Genomic DNA, 20,546 nt, shown 5'->3' on the forward strand with positions numbered 1-20,546 from the left:
TTTTGTCAACCTTCCTATTATACTCAGACCCAATTCCTTGGTAGAAAGAGCCTAGACTCACTTTTGCAGTTCCAATCCCTTGGTAACCTAGAAAGTTCATCTGCATTACAATTAGAGGTTTAAGACAACTAAAGGGTCAAGCTCTATCCCTAGATACAATCCCCAATAGGTGTTAATTCCAGTTCCAGATCCACACAATATTTCCCAATATCAAGCAGATCTAAGATTCATGTTATGGTTGATCAAGTCACAACAAGCTTTAAGAGAAGGAAATTAAACACTCACAATCAAATGAAAGAAGCTTAAATTCATTAAACTCAAGTGCATTTACATGAAAGTTTCGTAACTACATCATTCCCCAACAAATTGAAATTAGTTCTCCATAGTCATGGAGAACTTGAGCTTACAATGGAGGAAAATGGAAGAATGGGGATCCAAGGAGGAAGAATGGAGAGTTCCCACTGCCAAAACCAGCTCCCTGAGGTCCAAAAATGGTCTTTCAAGCTTCAGCCGCCAAGAAGATAGCACCCTCAGTTCCAGAATGCTTTAAATAGGTCTAGGGTTCCAGGTCAGCAAAAGTCGCGCCCAACCCCCTTTCTCAGTCGCGCCCGGGCGTGAAACTCTCTGGAAAAGTCACGCCCGGGCGCCCCATTTGTCACGCCCGGGCGCGAGACTCTCTGTAAAGTCGCGCCCGACGCCCCATTGTCACGCCCGGACGTGAGATTCTCGGGCAAAGTTGCGCCCAGGCACCCTCTTTGTCACGCCCAGGCGTGGGGTGCCTTCCTTACTCCTTTAGCCTCTTGCTTTTGTACCTTTTCCTTGGCTCCCATTCTTAGTAGTTCAGTACTTCTCCAACACACGCAAATTGCCTACAAATTTGAGGAGTTAGTGATGAAAACTCAAATGTAAAGCTTAAGCTAGACTTACTCACAAACTTAGATAAAAAGGAAGGATTAAACATGTTTCAAGCTTCAAAAGGGTCGATTTGGTACGAAAGTTGGTTAAAAAATAATGGTAAAAATTACCGTTATCAGGGCTCAGTCTTCATTCCGGAAGTCATTTTCCTATGCATTTCCAATCCGGAATGTAATGGTTCCAATCCGAAAAATGCTTAAATTCTTTCATTCTTTGCTTCCTTTGCTCTCTTTAGCTTTGCAAGCCTCCTATGATGCATAGACATGGTTTCCAACCTTTATTTGTGACCTACAAAACAATATAAATGTGTTTTAGCAAAGAAAATCTATTTAAGACTTAGATAAGGAAAATTTTTTTTGTTGAAAGTCTTATTCAATTCTTAAAGGAGTTGCCATCAATTACCTTCTCACACCATCTTGGTTAGGACGAGGAGATTTGTAGGTGAAAAGTTACCATCTTAAATTTTATCACTTGCAATGAATATATTGTGTAAAACTAAGAAGTTGAAGGAATCAGTTTTGGATGTTAGAATCAGACACCGATTCTGAAAACCAATACCTTGGTGAATCAGTTCTACTGCATGGAATCAATTCCATATAATTTACTTAATGGCAATTTGTCAAAATGAGATCCTACTAAGAAATTTAATTTTGAAAAAGTAATATTATAAAAACACACGTTTATTTGATTTTAAAGGAAATAAGATAGAAGAAATTAATAAAAAAATTATTTTTACATAAATTAAAATTATGATGAAAAGTAATATATATATTTATTTATTTTCAATGTTATTCTTAAATATAAGTAATTAATCTTTTCTTCAACATTCATTTTTTTTTAACATGTTGAAATGGATTAAATTATTAAAATAATTTTTCTTAAAAATATTCTTTGATATGTTTTAATTATAATATTTAATAATAATTCATGTTTATTTTAAAAATATAATAAAGGGAGCATAAGTGTTTTGTTAGTAAGTTATTATTAAATCATAAAAAATAATTCAACTTGTGGTACTTGCTAAACCTTGGAGTAGTGGTTCCAGTGCTGGAAGTTGGAAGAAGCTAAAACCCTTCCATGGTGTTTTCTGCATCGTCGTAACTCAGACCAAAACCATGGTGGGTCCCATTCTTCGTTCTCTCTGGTCTTCTACCAGAAAATCCTTCACCCCTTCTTCCCCTCCTTTATCGCACTCGCGCTTCTTCTCACGCGCCTTCGCTGCCGCTCCCGCCGTCGACCCCGCCGCCACAACCAGCGCCTCCTCCATCGACCCCAACCGCCTCCGCAACGTGGCCGTGATCGCCCATGTAGACCACGGCAAGACAACGCTTATGGACCGCCTCCTCCGCCAGTGCGGCGCCGACATCCCCCACGAGCGCGCCATGGACTCCATCTCGCTGGAGCGCGAGCGCGGCATCACAATTTCTTCTAAGGTCCGCTCCCTAATTTCAATTATTCAGCGCCTCGACCACGTTTTCGATTGAATCGGATAGATGGATATGGATTAGAGAACACTAACGGCGCGTGGTTGATTTTTCAGGTTACGTCTGTTACGTGGAAGGAGAACGAGCTGAACATGGTTGATACTCCCGGGCACGCTGATTTTGGTGGAGAGGTGAGGTTTTCAATGGAATATTGTTCCAATTAATCTGGAACTACGTGTAGTTAGGGTCATGTTTTTTGATGGATTTTTTTTCCATAAACCTTGTAAGAGAAGAAAATAAAAAGAAATAGGCTGTTTGGAACAGTTTCTCTGGAAGCACTTCCAGTGGAGAAAAATAAGAAGGAAAAAATAAACCACCATTTCCATAAGCTAGAAGCTAATTTTGTAGCAACTGTTTCATATAGCTTCTTTAAGTTCTAAATTGTTATTAACTTGTATATAAGCTAACTTTAGTATATGGAAAAACTTATTTCATATTTCTCTCTCTTAAAAGTGTTTATGAAGAAGCTTGTCCATACATGTCCACAATAAAGTTTCTTCTATAAATTAAAATTAACTTATGCGTATACTAACTTGTGAAGGTTTTATTGTATCTGCTTCTTCAAAATAAAAAATGTACGAGTTAGTTTTATCTTATTGAATGTTTATAGTGAAATTCATCCAAACATGTCTTTAGTCCTGCATGTTTGATTGCAAAAATGGAAAGTGCTTCTTTTAATTCAAAACTATTATAAAGAGGTGATGATTTGAACAAAGCTTGTCATTGTCACTGAAGATGCCCTTTTGTTTTAAGTTTTCTGCAAATATGAATTTGAAAGTATTGAACAGTTATTAATTGGTGGCCTATATGCTGTTATTGTGCAATCTGGTTGCTTATCTTATTTTTATGTTTGGTTGATGTGTAGGTTGAGCGTGTTGTTGGGATGGTGGAGGGAGCAATTTTAGTTGTTGATGCAGGTGAAGGTCCTCTTGCACAAACGAAGTTTGTTCTGGCAAAGGCCTTGAAGTATGGGTTGCGACCTATTCTTCTTTTAAACAAAGTAGACCGTCCTTCAGGTAGTCCTCACATGATTCTCAGATTGGTTTAATTTCCCAATTGGACACCTTGCTATCAATTTCTTGAATTTAGTCCCCCACTTATTTTTTTTATTGTGCAATTTTGATCTCCCACTATTTGAATTGTTTAGTTTGGTCCTTTATTAACTTGACATCTGATATTTAATGGAGTTTTTGGCATGCATTAGAGTGCTGATATATATTAGCATTTATGTAAAGTATTGGATGTGATTTTAATAAGGGGATCAAATTCAGGAAAAAATTGGGGTGCGGAAATTCAAGAAATGAAGATGATATGTAGACCTAAAATGCAGTTAAGCTGATAAAATTTATGTTGATGGTTATATATTTCTTATCTGTATCTATTGGGTACTTTGGTAGCTGTAAATTATGACATAGCTCTTGTAATTTTAATTTTTTTGTACAGTTACTGAAGAGACATGTGATGAAGTTGAGAGCCTGGTGTTTGATCTATTTGCCAACCTGGGCGCTACAGGTAAAAAAGTGGAAATATCTTATAATTATACTTGTTTATACTTGAATGTTATGTAGTCTAAACTTTGTTCCCTGGGATTTTATTATTATTGTACTTGTGTTTATAGAGGAACAACTAGACTTTCCTGTTCTTTATGCTTCTGCTAAAGAAGGATGGGCGTCTACCACGTTTACCAAGGATCCTCCTGCAGAGACCAAAAATATGTCACAGTTGCTTGATGCAGTTGTAACACATGTCCCACCACCAAATGCAAACACTGATGCACCTTTCCAAATGCTGGTTAGTATTTAGAATTTTGATAGGTTTTTTTTTTTTTTTTTCTCTAAGGAGTTGCTCTTTGGGGAAGTTGTCTTTTTGATGCATTATTTTTTTCCTTTTGTTTCCAACACACTTATTTCTTATATCAAGTGAAATTTTTACTGAGGATTCTGTGGACTCAATTCTAATTACTATTGCCTATGATGCATGGATGCTATACTAGTATCGGCCACAACACATCTTTGAGACGTTGATTTGTCTCATCTTGAGAAATATATTTGACCATGTTTAGATTATGTATTTGTGCATATATATTATTCACCAAATAAAATAGATGCTATTGTATTCTTTTTAAAAGCCATACTAAACTTGAAAATCATTACTAAATATTATCCAAATTGGACATTGGTAAACATAATAGAAATTGTAAATTGCTACTAATTGCCTACTACCTAGTTATAGGAATAGTATCGATATCTTTCCTTTTTGTAAATGGGACAACTTCCATAATTGGTTCATCAAGAGAGAAGGTTGCCACTCAAAGGTTGTCATCATCATCACATTTTAGTGCTATCTTGGTCATATTCACTTTTCCTAGCCAAAAGCTACTAATTACTGTGCACATAAACCAAGTCTTATACTCTTTTGGGATTCAACTTATTTCTTTTAATGAATGAATGAGTGAATAGGTGCTCCAATTTCTTTCACAACATGATGAGCAAGGTTGCATAAGAAGCTTCAATGCTAGCTTTTGAAGGAGAGGGGCAAAGGAACCATGCATCATCCATGAAGATGTAGGATCCATTGTCTACCTATCTTCAGTTGATTCGAAAAAAGCAAAGTTATTTGATTTTGATAAGTCAGCCTATTCAAGTGCAACCTTTCTTGTATCCTCCCTAGTTGTGAAAAACCTTTTCAAACACTTATTCCTCTCCCTAGAAATCTCTTCATCCTCATGTGGGGGATCCTATTTGAAGTCTTTTGAAGCCATTATTCACTATAATACCTATAAATACAAATTGAGAGAAAAAATTATATCATAAAAGTTAGTAATTGTCTAATTATTTATGTTGGAAGTCTCACACCGACTAGAGATAAAACTAATTTAGAATATATATGTGGGTGCAAACCTCACCTTACAAATCGATTTATTGGGGTTGAGTTAGACTTAAAGTCTATTTCTTAACATGGTATCATGGGTTAGAGCTTATCCTAGTAAGATTTGTGTTTGTTGGGCATATCATTTCACCCGTTATCAGACCACTCATTAATGCCTAGTCCCACGCACGAGATGTATATACCTCGGCGTGAGGGGGTGTGTTGGAAGTCCCACATCAACTAGAGATAAGATCAATTTAGAATATATATGTGGGTGCAAACCTCACTTTACAAGCCGGTTTGTGGGTTGAGTTAGGCTTAAAGTCCACTTCTTAACAATTTACATAAAAATTATGAAAAAAATGATTATCGATAGGATAAATTTACCTAGGATTTAGAGAGTGAGCCATGTAATAGAGAGGAGTACAAGTTTTAGTCCAGCTAGCAATTAGTACATTATAAACAACCAAGTGAGGCATGTGCTATCTATATCATAAGCTCTAAGCATGTTATAGATAGGCTTAGTCAAAGCTTAGATATATGCAAATTTGTCATACATTATTCAAAATGAAGTCTTTGACAGATTAAGCCATGTTCACATCATTCTCTTTATAAGAACTCCGTTTTTAGTAATAACCATGGATTGCAAGGAATGTTTCAAAAGTTTAAATCTTCTCATCATTGTTATGACATGCAAAACATTTATCTGCAGCAACAAGCAACAATAAACAAATATGAAGTCACACAATAAGGGTTTCTTGCAAGGTTTGAAACCAACTCAGTAGAATTGAACATTCTATCTGAGAGCTTATAGATTGTCTCCATACATAAATTGGATGTTCCTTTATCCAATAAACTAACAAGGTCATTAAAGGGTATAATCAACTTGTTGATCATCTTTGAAAAAAACTTGGAATTTTTAAGTTAGAATTAGAAGAATTTGGTATTGTTGCCCACATATTTTACTAAGTCATCTAAGTATATTATGTTTGGCCTCTTATAATTAAATATTATAAGAGGAAAACTAGGATTTATATTTGGCTTAATACCTCTTTTTGTCCCTCTTTATAAGGGAAATGTTCAAGTTCGTCCTACCTTTTTTAAAAAGTTCAATGTGATCCCAAGTTGTGAAAAAAGTATCCAATTTAATCCTTTTTGGTCACGGCGTTAAATATTTAACGATGAAACTGCTCCTCTGGACTAAACTTGATGAGTTGTTCATTTTTTCTCTTACGTGGCATGGTGACGTGTCAATTTTGAATTTAAAAAAAAAAATTGCTTGACACATCATCTTCTTCTTCCACCTCCGCCAATCTTGAATTTAGGGTTTCTTCTCTCACATCCTTGGAGAGGTACCTGAGGTCCTCTGGCAAACCATTTGCAGTGAGGATTTTCTTCTTGCCAATTCTGTCAGGACCCACAAACAATACATGATTTTCTTCTTGCCTCTGATTTGAGTTCAATATCTGATTTCTCAGTTTCTTTCAACATTTGTGCTACTTCTCGCTCGCAGTTCTGCATACATTGCGGGCAACAAATTGATACAGCATCAGGATCTACGTTCTCAGAGGCACGCCTCAATGGAGAGATCGTTGTAGTTGGCAAGGTCTTTAACGGGATAAAGACCGGTGAAACAAAATCGAAAAAAGAACAGAAACAAAACAGAGTTAACATATCAAATAAGATTCATTTACCAACTACAATCCCAAGTTTAATCAATTCCTAGAAAGAAAATGCTTTATCTCCATTCCATTAAACACGAAACACTAATCTTTATCATTTAATCTGATCTTGCTATGGAATAACCAGGGAAATAAGATTTTGGAGAGAGATCATCGGAGTTGGAGTGGAAATGGAGGTGGGAGCCGGCGGAATCGGAGTGGGAGGGAGAGGCGTGCTTGGAAAGCTGGTGGGTTTTGTGGGGAGGAGAGGGAGAGGGGGAGGAAGAAGGAGACGACGGCACATGACTCTGAGTGTCGTGGTGGACAAAGGAGTGGAGGGAAGAAACCCTAAATTCACGGTTGGTGGAGGTGGAAGATGAACCTGATGTGGACTTTAATGAAAATCACAAGTTTACCCCTTATGCAGCCACGTTATAAACCTAAACAGCCACGTTGCACAGATCAGTCCACGTTGTCAGATGGATCGTTAAATATTTAACGCCGTGACCAAAAAGGATTAAATTGGACACTTTTTTCACAACTTGGGACCACATTGAACTTTTTAAAAAAGGTAGGACGAACTTGAACATTTCCCTTATAAAGAGGGACAAAAAGAGGTATTAAGCCTTTATATTTTTTAGTAGGACTGAATTGTTTTAATGACTATTAATTATTTTAGCAGTTATTAATAGAATAGAAAAATAGGAGGACGGGGGGAGGGGGATAGGGACAGTTTTTTCTGAAGTGGATTATGGGAAGGGAAGGGAGAGACTAAGCTCTCGACATCTTGGAAGGGAACTTTTGTACTCGATTTTTTTTACTTAGTTCTTGTGTAATTTGTCATTCCATATCAGCTCAGTTGAATCAAATTTAATCATAGTCTTACCAATTGATGTTTGTCAACTTGTATAAGAGCTAATAAGTTCTTGGAGGCCATTCATGGTGACAACATACTGCATGGAAGTGAGGATGGAGGCATTGCAAAGGGGGTCGAAGGTTTGTTGGTAATGCTTGAAATAGTAGTGAAGAACATTGAACTGTTAAATGGAGTGCATGCCTCCGTTTGGGAAATTAGTGCTAGATAGGAGGAAGAGAGTTGAGATGGAAGCCAAACAATTTCTTAGAACAACACACATGGGAGCCATAATGGTGGACGACACAAAGTTGATAGGTGGAGCAAGTTAGAGATGTTCGTTTTTTGATGGAAATGATGCATATGGTTGGACAACTATAATGGAAAGATACTCTGATTTGAAAGGCACGTTAGGAGAGGAAATATTATAGGTGGTAATGGTGGCAATGGAAGGAAAAGCACTGACCTTGTATCAATGGTGGGAGTTCTCTATGCACCAACTAACTTGGGAGGATTTTCAAGTAATGGTTATCAGGCTTTTCCAACCATGGTTGAAAAGGCTTTTGAATTGTTGTTAGGTCTCACGTAAACAAATTTAGTGGAAGAATACAAAGAGAAGTTCAAACTCTTTGCTGGTCCATTAAAGCATGCAAAACCAACATACTTGAGGGGCATCTTTGTGAATGAGCTCAAGGATTAATTAAAGCAAAATTAAAGCTCTATCCAGCCAAGAGCTTGGTTGATTTAATGGATTGTGAACATAGGGTGGATGAGAAGAATCAGTTGGCCATAAAATGGGGAAATTCAATAGGGATGAGGAGTAGACCAATGAGATGTATAGTAATTATCGCATAGTGACGTCGGAACAACGAGTGAAGCAACAATCCAATGTGTTCGGAATGGGTAATTCTACAGGAGAGGGAAGTGTGGTGAAACCTTCTAATGCCTTAAGAGGAAGAAGCTTTAGATAGTTAAAAGATCCAGAGTTACAAGAGAGGTTTAGGGAGGGGTTCTGCTTTAAATGTGATGAAAAATTTGGGACAGGCCATGTGTTTGCAAACAAATAGATTTTAGTGTTGGTCGAGGGAGAAGAAGACATGGATATAGAGGGAGAAAATACATTGGTATAAGATGCAGAGCTAAAATATCTTCAATTATCTATGTGTAACATTGTTGGCCTTATGTCAAAGAAAACACTTAAGTTGTGGGGTAAGATGGGGAAAAAGCATGTGATGGCACTCATTGATTATGGAGCCTTTCATAATTTCATTTCAGTCATGTTTGTGCAACAACAGGATTTGGGTATATATGCAACCTCCATAATTGGAGGTGGGTGACGGGAGAAAACTAGATTGTGAAGGGGTGTGTCCTAAATTAAAGTTGGAGATGCGGGGTCTAAAAGTTCAACAAGATTTTTGTCTTTGATCTTGGAGGAATTGATGTGGTGTTTGGAATGGAATGGCTAGCTAGCCTGGGAGAAATAACAGCAAATTTTTGTGAATTAACCCCTAAAATTTCAGTTGTGGACGGATATCACACACTGAAGGGGGACTCCTATTTAACTAGAGTCGTAAATTCTTTCAAATTTGTCTTAAAGGTTCTCTGTGACCTGCCAAAATGTGATGCCACATGGGAACCAGTAGAAACCATCATGAAGCATATTTCTTCTTACCTTGAGGAGAAGGTGGCTCTTGTTTGGTGGGGACAGGAGGCATTGTTAGGCCAAGTAAATATTATCAGGAGAGAGTCAGGATCTAGACTTTTTAACAGGACTGAATTGTTTTAACAGTTATTAATTATTGTAGCAGTTATTGGTAGGGATTACTGTAACTGCCTCTAAGCAGAATAAAAAAATAGGAGGAGGGGGGGGATTTGGGGACAGTTTTTCAGTGGTTTTTTTTTGAAGTGGGTTTCGGGAAGGGAAAAACCAGGCTCTCAACATCATGGAAGGGAACCTTTGCACTCAATCAATTTTATTTAGTTCCTTAGTAATATGTAATTCCATATCAGTTCAATTGAATAAATTCAGTCCTTATTCTCATACCAGTTGGTGTCTATCATAATACTGCCTCTGTTTAAAATAAATAAATAATAGGAAATAATGAAAAAAGTAGTCTATAAAGGAAAGAAAAAAACTTTAGGAAGACAAAAAAGAGACAAAATATACTGTGTCAAGCACTCCCTGTAAACACTGACAAGAATAAAAATATTGAACATGAGCACCGCTTCAAATAGTTTTCTGCCCGCTTCAAATTGTTTTCATGGCTGCACCACATCAAATAATTTTCATTTGCTGTAACTTTTAATGGAAAATTGAAAGTGACATTTCACGTGTGTAATTTTATCCTTCAAAGTTGTTATCGTATCTGTGCCTGATAGGAAACTTAGTTTGTCAATTTCTATTATGCGTATATGCCCACTCTATTATATGCTCTCAATCTAAAAGAAATTAGAAAATGAATCCTTCAAAACTGTGACTATTTATTCTGATTTAAAGCTGTTATGCATATCTGTGCCTGATATTTGCATATATTTTTTTGTTATTCACGCTTCATATAAGTGTTTTAGGCGTATCTGTGCTAGATGTCTTCAACATGGATACGCTGGATTTATGAGCGTGTCCGTGGATCATAGACTATTGTGGACATTACAAAGGGTCCTTGTTCATCACTCATATTACTTTATACAAATAATACAAGTTACAGTTAATTTTAGCCTTGTAGGAGCCCACAGGTTAAAAGCATAATAGCTTTAGAAATCTGTTTCTCTTGTATCCTCTTTGAATTATTGTTTCTTGTACTTTTTGTATGTATACTTAGGATCAGTGAAATAGCATGCTTAATAGTGCTTTTCAGGTTTCAATGATGGAACGTGATTTCTATCTTGGGCGAATTTTGACTGGACGCATATCATCTGGGGTTGTTCGTGTTGGTGACCGGGTTCATGGCCTACGGAATAAAGATTCTGGTGCTGAAAAGATTGAAGATGGAAAGGTTTGTGGGTGTAGAAGCTTGGAATTGCTATTATGATGAATAGACTGGTAGTAATAATTATGGTGGTAATCTTCAGCTAATGAGTAATTTGTGAAGTAAACCAGTAATTACTCTTATTTTTCACATTGTATTGGTGTATTCTGTAGAACTTGGTGGTGGTATTATTGCTTACATTTTAAACGTTTGTCTGTGTTATCCGTCATAAGAATATCTGACATAGTGCACTTTTGAATTCCAACAATATTTATTGTTTAGGAAGAATGTTTTCATTTATTCTTAGTAGGGTGTCTTTTATTGCCAAATATTTCATAAATACATACTTTTTACTGGTTTAGAATAAAGTACGTAATAAGCAAGTAACCTTTATATTATATATGTCTAATATTTCCATGCAAACATATATCGACATTGAATTTTACGACTAGCAGGCAAATCAACAGTAAATCCATCGTTGACATCAATATTTTACAGTTAGTGTCTCTGAAAAGGCCAATAATTTTCATGCCTAAATATCATTCATGTTCTTAATCAACTCTTTATGGAACATAATCTGTGATTTTTAAACATGTAGGCAGATATATGTTCTTTGAAAACTGATACTATGACACACATTTTTTACATTCATTTGACACTACTTTCTTACTCTCTTCTATCTTGAAAAAATATAAAAATTTACTCTTTTATAATCATTTTACCCTTTTAATGTATGTCAAATGAATATAAATGTGTATCACTCTACTATTACTCATGTTCTTTTGTTTTTTAGATTTATTCTACGCTCTTGGCAATTAAAAGTCATATAATTATATTCAAAATGTAGAGGAATCATAAAAACTAAGAAATTCCTGAAAGTACTAATTATCTACAAATTTCTTGAACTGAAGTGTAGTTTTTTTTTGATAAAAATTAATAGCTTGTATTAGATTAAGATATCTTGACCTTCTACTGGAAGCTCTAGTTTTATACGATTTTCATTTTTTAGGTGGTGAAACTGATGAAAAAGAAGGGTACAAACATGGTTCTAACTGATTGTGCTGGAGCTGGTGATATAATATCAATTGCTGGCCTGTCCAGTCCATCAATAGGCCATACAGTGGCAACTTTGGAGGTATTTAATTTTTCAGTATATACATATGGTTTGGCTCCTTATTTTGTATGGACATTGATGTTTCAAATACACTTTTTTATTTTAAATAGTTGTAAGCTAATGAATAGATAAATTTATTTGTATCTTTATAAAAATTATTTGTATTTGGTTAATTTTTATAAAATATATTCTCAGCTAACTTAATCTTAGTATTACAATTTAAAGTTTAATTACGAATGTACTTTGATATGTAACTGGGCATTTACTGTTTGTTCAAGTAATACTTTTTTTTTTTCAATAAATTCCCTAACAAAATGGCCATTTTTTTACTGGGTTATATTTTATTAAATTTATATTCAATTCAATACCAACTAGGTGTTTTGTATTTCATGAACTTTTCTAACATGTAATTCGTAATTTGAGTAAATGTTTTTTTTATCCCAGATTATGTCTGCTTTGCCAACAGTTGAATTGGACCCTCCAACAATTTCTATGACTTTCGGTGTGAATGACTCCCCATTGGCTGGTCGTGATGGCACTCATGTAAGTGGTGTTTGTCTTACTTTTACTTTCGTTTTCTTCCATCTGTTGCTTGTGTAAAAAGCTTTGGGTATGCTTCACAAATCCCAACTCACCTACCCTTTGTTTTGTTTTCTTTGAATTAAAGCAGTATTTTCTAGCTTTTGCATAAAAATTATGATATGTTTGTACTTGTTGGTTACTTTATTGAGTCTAGGTTAATAATGAACTTGTTTCGTAGTTGACTGGGGGGAGAATTGGTGATCGACTAATGGCTGAAACTGAAACCAACCTTGCCATTAATGTGCTTCCTGGCTTATCAGAATCGTTTGAAGTTCAGGGAAGAGGAGAGCTACAGCTAGGTTTGTTCCTGTTTCTTTTAAATTGTGTGATCCTCTGTTGTATTCATACAAAAACTCCATGGTTTGCTGTGCTTACACAGCTGCTTATGGCATCTTTTTTAACAGGTATTTTGATTGAGAATATGAGACGTGAAGGATTTGAGTTATCTGTCTCTCCACCTAAAGTCATGTGAGTTTCCAAGGACTGAACAAGCTCCAAATTATTCGTCATATTATCAGCTTTGACACGATGTGGTCTTGCTTGTCTAGCACTCAATAAGGGTTTTGCATGCTATTTAAATATTGAGTAAATGCTGGAAGCTTTGTATTTACTGTATATTTGAAAGAATCAAATACTTAAGTGCTTAGTTATAGAAGTCTAATAAGACCATCTTTGAAATAATTGAGGCCTCAGGAATGGTTTCGAATCTAACCGAAATTATTGAAAAAGATAGAAAAGGATATTAGAGATATAGTAGTAATGTGACAATATGATGTGATACAAAACGCTAATAGTCCCTGTTTATTATACCTGCTATTCTAGGTATTGTACAAGTCCTTGCCACATAACAAAGCTAATATGATTTCTGAAACAGCAAGATTCTAATTTCTATTAGCAAATAATGAAGTTCATGAATAACATCCAAGAAGCATGGAACTTGCGTCTTTTAGCATAGTTGTGAAGGCTGATCTTTTATTTATTTTTTCATGCCATCACACTGTATGGATTTTTCTTCTCATCTAATAGATCTTGTAAAAGGTCTACCTATTTAAAATATTTGACCTTTTGGTACTTTTTGGTGGTTTAATGGTTCTGAATGTGAACTGATACATTATACGACGTCTGAGCTCGTGTATCTTTTTATGTTTTTGTATAATGGTTTAGTGAACTTTTCTATGGATTTAATAGGTATAAAACTGAAAGTGGTCAAAAGCTTGAGCCCGTAGAAGAAGTTACAATTGAGGTAATAATTCAACTTGCTATTCATAGTATGGTTTTCCAAGAGTTTGCGCTTCTACGTTGTAAAAACTTAATGGATCTATTCCAGGTAAATGATGAGCATGTTGGCTTGGTAATGGAGGCCTTATCTCATAGACGAGCTGAGGTTACTGACATGGGTCCTGTCCCTGGAACTGTTGGTCGAACTAGATTGTCTTTGACTTGTCCATCAAGGTTAGCTGAGTTATCTTTCTCTCTTGAAGTTATCTTTTTTATCTGTTTTTCACCCAGGACTTAAATGCTACTAATTTTCTAATTGTATTTTGATAGAACACCCAGAATTACAGAAAATACCAAGACAGATTCTTGAATGTTTTATTAGTAACAGAACTATCCTACCAATTTGGTAGGAACACAACAATAAAGGATAGCATGAAACAAAGGTCTTTCAAGAGGACCCTAACTCTCCTAGTTCCCCTTGTCCTCCAAAAGCCCCAAAAAAACTCCCTGTTCACCTCCTAATAAGACTATTTATAATAGTCTGTTACAGTTATGTAATTACAACTGTACTAACTACCTTTTTTCCTTCTTTTGTAAACTGTATCAAACCTATCATATTGTCATAGGTAAAATATATTTGTATTTAATGGAAATACTATAGATGCATTGTTTTGAAGAAATTTCATTCTCAGGTCTCTTGTTTCTTATTATCCTTTCCTTTGCCATTTCGGGGGAGATGATAACCACTTGTTGTGATCCTGGTGACTTTCCAAAGTAATCTTTCTCTTGGATGACCAGCAAAGAGATAAAATGGAATGAATCTTTTCAATTATTGGACATCAGTTAAACATGTTTAATTTTTCTATAATTATTATCTGTCATAAATAGCTTCTGGTATCATGGTTGAATCCAGAAGGCATATCTCACTAATTAATAGTCCAGATTTCTGGTTTCTTCCCTATTGTGGCTGTATCCCAGAGAGTCACTTGAGTAATTTCTGAAATTCTGTTCATGGACGTTTGTCATCAATGGAGATATAACTGCTTTGGTATGATGGTTCTAGTGATGTCAGATCTTATGAAGCATGCAATAACTTTCATAACTTCTTGGATTTGTTTGTTCAGGGGTCTGGTTGGGTACAGGAGTGTCTTCAGCAGTGATACGCGTGGAACTGGATTCATGCATCGTGCTTTCCATGGTATCAATTCTCTACATAAATTAATATCTTTTTCTTTGAACTGGCATGTAATGCTGTGAATTTTCAATTTGTTTGCTTTATGTTTTTGCAAACTCCCATGAGGTTTTGCTTATTAAGTGTCAACAGAGCTTATGCTTACTACTAACTCTCCACACTTTGTTTGATCCCCCTTCTTGCAACCGGCTTAGTTTGGTATCAGAAGTCTTTTTTAATTATTTTATTTTATGATAATTTGCATGTTATTGTAATGTTGCAGCATATGAACAATTTCGAGGCCCTCTGGGCAATGTCAGGAAAGGAGTACTGGTATGTTTGGCTGCCCATCCTTAAAGAACTTAACAATAACTAAACTACACTTAGTTACTACTCACAAGATATGCATCGTGTTTCGAATCATTAATCTTGTTTGGGTTGTGTGGTTTTTATTTCCTGTAGTTATCCAATTTTGTTTACTTAATTGAACAGGTGTCCATGGGTTTTGGTACTATCACAGCTCATGCATTGATGAGCTTAGAAGCTCGCGGGACTCTTTTTGTAAATCCTGGAATGGAGGTCAGAATTTGGCATGTTTTTCATGAAATATAATTTATATGTAACGCTAGTTCTTATATTTGTAAATGTGCGGCTAGTGTCTCCATTATAGTTTTCATTTTTTTAATCTTCCTAGTTCCTCTCAAAAAAATAAATTAGTCTTTGTTACCTCTTCGCATAATGTTTAGCCAATTATGGGTTAATGATGTGTTTGCTGTACACATTCAAGATGGGTTTTTTTTTTGTTATTTCATTATGATCCAAAATGACTTTCTGATAGCAATCATTTTGTCCATGTGTTTTTCATGGCTATACTTAGTTACCATTTATCAGAATAGTCAATGCATTGCATTAACTGCTCGAGACCATGTAGTTAGAAATCTTTTTATTCTTATTATTTTTTTCATCTTGGGAGTTTGGGATTGCTAAAGATAAATTTAGAAGATGATTTTCAAGTAAAATATATATTTTTCTATCAATCTTATTTTTCTTTCCAAAAATTGTCAGTATTTTATGTTAAATTGTGGTTAAATACTTTGACCTTGCATTGAGGCTTTAAATTTAACAACATAACAATGTGCATCTAGCTTCTTTTTTTTTTTCTTTTATTGCATATATAAGCTATGCTGGCTACAGTATTTACTGATTTGGTTTCCAGACTTATGATGGAATGATTGTTGGAGAGCATTCACGGGATACAGATCTTGATGTAAGTATTCTTAGCCTGAATGCTAGTTCTATATCAAAGTTGGTGGCTCGCTAACAAATACTGATATTTCAGGTGAATCCAGTGAGGTCCAAAGAACTTACAAATGTACGTGCTGCTTCCAAAGATGAGAATGTTAGGCTAACTCCCCCTCGCCTGGTATGTATTTTGTCAGGCAAAATTATGCTGTTACGACTTGCTTATTTTTAGACAATGAGAATTCTAATACTAATAACTACATAACCAAGTAGGGGGTTCATGATTTCTATTCATTCATGCATATTACCCAGCAATTAGTTTTAGGACTCATCGTTTGATAGATCTAATTAGGAGTTCACATACCCTGATATTTTTAAGTATTCACTGGAAGTACAAAATTCAAATAAATCTTTACCTCGCCTGAACTATGAAATTTTTTGTTGTTTGTTGATTGTCAGAGATCATATACAATAATTGCTTTAGAGATAATCTTCATAAGCGAAAAATATTTTCTTAACTTTTTGTCACAGTTTTCAAATACGAAAGCTTATGAAACAGAATAATTTTGAAGTCTGATATCGAACGGTGACTATCAATATTCAATTAACTTTGAATATTTTGAAGTCTGAAACAGAATAATTTTCTTAACTTTTTGTCACAGTTTTCAAATACGAAAGCTTATGAAACAGAATAATTTTGAAGTCTGATATCGAACGGTGACTATCAATATTCAATTAACCATGTCCTTTTGGCTTCTTGGATTCCACCATGCATTTATGTTTCAGACTTGGCATCATCACTTTTAGGCTGTATTTAGTATGTAATTGAAAAGTAGTTAGCGGAAAGGCAGCCATATTGTAATGGTTGTACCTTGTGTACTTACATCTGATGTGGTGTGGTTGCAGATGACACTTGAAGAAGCTATAGGTTATGTAGCTTCCGATGAGCTTATTGAGGTAAATATCTGCATGCAATTTATTGTCGTCAAAATTATGTTACTTTTTTGTTCTTTAAAGTTTTAACGTTTGTGGTGATATTCATTTGACATCAATAACTTTTGTTAATTGTTCTCACTGTTGCATTTCTCGTACGTTTAAACTTTTGTTCCTGAAGGTTACACCAAAAGCCATTCGTTTACGCAAGAAATACCTTGATGTTAACAAGCGGAAAGCTATGAGTAAAAGGCCAAAGGAGTGAAGAGACGACATAAAGTAGAAGGCCAGAGGAATGAAGAATTTATCCTCGATTAAATTTTGTAAAATTCAGTGTACGATATAGTCTTTACAAGCAATTTTTTTCTTACCAGGTTCTTGCATAATTAAAGTATTGATTGTATTACAAGTTCAGCAGAAAGAAATATTCTTTTGTAGTGATAAGTAAGTTAACTCAATTTTGTATTTTCACAGTAGAGGTTAATAATTGGCCATGGAACAAGTTGCTCATGGTGATGATGCAATATCAAAAACGTTTGTTCAAAAGATTAAACTGTATCTGCTTTGTAATAATGGTTTACTCTGACATTTCCTTTACTTTGTCCTCACCAAAACAGAAGGCAATGTTTACCATCTTTTTAAGGACATGGTTGGACTAAGAACTTCTAAGAAAGATAGAATGAGATTTTTCTTAAGTTAAAAGTAGTTTATGTATAAATTACTTTCAAGAAGTTTCTTCATATAGTTTCTCTTTGAAAAATATTTAATGTCTAGAAATGGTCATAATCTACTGTATCTACTTTTTGCTATAAAATTAAAGTGAACGTCTTTCTTGACTTGTGCTTTTCTCTTAGGTTTTGTGGAAGGGTCAAATGCTTCAATGCATTGTGTTATTTATAGATTCATTGACCACATAACGGATATTAAATTTACCAGCAGCCTAGTTAGAAATTCAAATATTCAAAGCCACGTGACTGCAAGTGAGTCTTAAAAAAATTGAGACAGGTTATTAAAATTTTCACTTTATTGAGTTTCTTTATAAATTTAAATTTTTTAATTAAAACTTTTATTAATCTTTTATAATTTATCTATTTTACAGAAAAATAAAAAATAGTGATTCAATTGAAAAATATAATTTACTTTAGTACTCAAAGGATTATAAAAGTTTTAGACTCAGATTCAATTTGAAAATTTTTAAAATCTTAATTCAGTCTAAAATTTTCTATTATTAGTTAAAGTTATTAGATTATTTCAGTTATACAAATTTGTAATATTTAATTAATAATTGAAACGTGATCAAAATGTTATCGAATTTTAGACGAGATGACTCTTTAGTTTTCTTAATATATTTTGGTGGTGGGAACAAAAACTATACTAAAACATGAAAATTAAATTGCAATTATAGACACGTCGATATTTGAAGTTTTTAAAGAAAAAAAGGTTTATGTAACACAGAAAGGTAGGTTCATGTATTAAAAATAGTAATTTATGGTTTCTATTAAGTTACATTGTTATAAAGAAATTGATCGGTTTGTGTATAATTATGCTCCTATGAAAAAACATTTTAAAAAATTTGAGACAACTTATAATTTTATGTTTTTTTTAATTATATTTGATTATTATATACCATATAATTATATTTGATTAATTTGAGACTAATCTAATAGGAGAATTATTTCGAATAATCCAAAACAACAAGTATGCTAACCATTTTCTGCTAGAGATATTACAGAACTAGTTTTCATGATTTTTTCTATAAATATTTATGAAAGACAAAAAAAAAACTATATCTAACGAATAAATTAATTTTAGTTAATAAAATAATTTTATTTTTTGTTTTTTATTCTTTAAACAATTTGTATAGATAAACTCACCTTGATAGGGATTGGAGTTGTTTTAACATCTCTATTGTATATTAACCTAAAATCATGTTTACTCTTAAATGGAAGTTGGACTAAGAAATTTACTTTAGAAATTATTTAAAGGTATGTTTAAAACAACATTTTAAAATTTAATTTAAATATATCAAAATTTGGAAACAAAAGTGACGTTGAGGAACCTGGAATCACATCAATGAACAGTAAATTATTAATGATGAATGAGCATTGAAGAATGGAATTTAAATTCCAAGCTAACACTCCAACTACATGAGTAAAGTACAGTGACACTTTTTATTTATGTCACAAGGCTACCATGATTTCTAGCTCCACCAAATATTACTCTATTTTTGCTTCTAATAATATATTTGGTAAGCAAAATTTAAATGTTACAAACAATGTTTCACAATTACATTTCTAACCTAATAATTTTCATGACCTATTTTCGGATTATTTTTCGATGAGTACTAGTATCTTGACCCCTGTGGGATTTTTTAATTTATTTTTTTAATAATAATAAATTTTAAAATATAATATTTATATAAATATACAATTATAATTATCACCTTTTTCAAATTTAAAAGATAAAGTTAATAAATTATTAATATATACTATTATAAAATGTAACATATTAAATAATGTATAAGTGATAGTATGCAAGTATTCAGTTTCATTTTTTAAAACTTTAGTGAGTAGCCATATCTTTTACTTGTTTTTCTGTTTTCACCACCATAGAGAGCTCATTTGATTAGTAATCTTCTTCTTTATTGCAGATGATTTTTTTCCAAATACAACTATTGTTTCTAAATTACATTGCTTAGATTTTTATTCACACAATTAATTATAAATGAAGATCTACTGAACCAGATGTATAATTAAATGTATTAAGACAACAACAAACTTCATATTAATAATATAGATAAATTACAATTTTAGTTCCTTTCAATTTTTTATTTTTCTTCATGAGTTTAGTTCTTATATTCTTCAAAAAATTCCCTAGTTTTCATCTTCACATATGAATTATTTCTTTTACTCGGTACAAGTGAATTCTAAAGTTGACTTATTAGTTGAAGATACGATAAAAATAATTTAATTAATATATAAAATAAAAAACTTACAAAAAATGGTCTGTTAGACCAAATTCATGTTTTATTTTTCTCTAAAATCTAGGGATTGAAGTTGTATAAAAAATTATAAAAGAACCAAAAAAATATGGTCAAGAAATTTAGAAGATCAAAATTATAATTTAGCCTAGATTATTTATAAATAAAATAAATAATACATGTACTTAAAATTTTGTAGTTTCTTACACAATTACCCAATTAAAAAATTATAAAAAATAATTTTACTAAATTTTGAAGTAATTATACAAAAGTCATATCATTAATATCACCATATATATGAATAAATTGATATTGAATTGTTTTAATTAACTTTGGATGAGTTAAAAAGCTTTTAAAGTTACATTACATATTATGTAATCATAAATAAATATTTAAGCTCTTAAATATTATATTAAACTCCAATCAGTTAAATCCACACAAAAAAAATGAAGTTAAATTTGAAGGTTTTTCCTTCATTTTCTCACTCCAAAAGAAAAAAATAAAATAATAAGATGTATGGATGAGGGTGAAAAAGGTAATTGGAAGCAAAGCCATTTTG

The 20,546-nt window shown here is 33.4% G+C and overlaps 1 protein-coding gene across 1 annotated transcript; it reads left to right on the forward strand.

Annotated features, from left to right (window-relative positions):
- Window positions 1-1,900: 1,900 nt before the first annotated feature.
- LOC108340688 (uncharacterized) lies at window positions 1,901-17,560 on the forward strand. Its single transcript, XM_017578209.2, has 19 exons — window positions 1,901-2,348; window positions 2,456-2,530; window positions 3,265-3,415; window positions 3,843-3,911; window positions 4,018-4,190; window positions 10,637-10,774; window positions 11,757-11,882; window positions 12,306-12,404; window positions 12,622-12,742; window positions 12,848-12,911; window positions 13,632-13,686; window positions 13,771-13,895; window positions 14,786-14,859; window positions 15,116-15,165; window positions 15,325-15,411; window positions 16,049-16,099; window positions 16,172-16,255; window positions 16,981-17,031; window positions 17,189-17,560. Exons 1-19 carry the CDS (start codon window positions 2,031-2,033, stop codon window positions 17,270-17,272), a joined length of 1,995 nt encoding a protein of 664 aa, XP_017433698.1. The 5' UTR covers window positions 1,901-2,030; the 3' UTR covers window positions 17,273-17,560.
- Window positions 17,561-20,546: the final 2,986 nt, after the last annotated feature.

Source organism: Vigna angularis, chromosome 5 (genome assembly GCF_016808095.1).
Source record: "Vigna angularis cultivar LongXiaoDou No.4 chromosome 5, ASM1680809v1, whole genome shotgun sequence".
In the NCBI taxonomy this organism is placed as follows: Eukaryota; Viridiplantae; Streptophyta; class Magnoliopsida; order Fabales; family Fabaceae; genus Vigna; species Vigna angularis.

Coding starts and splice junctions, on each gene's coding strand:
- LOC108340688 (XM_017578209.2), top strand. CDS start 2,031: ATGGTGGGTCCCATTCTTCGTTCTCTCTGGTCTTCTACCAGAAAATCC. Junction 11,883..12,305: donor ATACAGTGGCAACTTTGGAG/GTATTTAATTTT, acceptor TTTTTATCCCAG/ATTATGTCTGCTTTGCCAAC. Junction 14,860..15,115: donor CATGCATCGTGCTTTCCATG/GTATCAATTCTC, acceptor GTAATGTTGCAG/CATATGAACAATTTCGAGGC.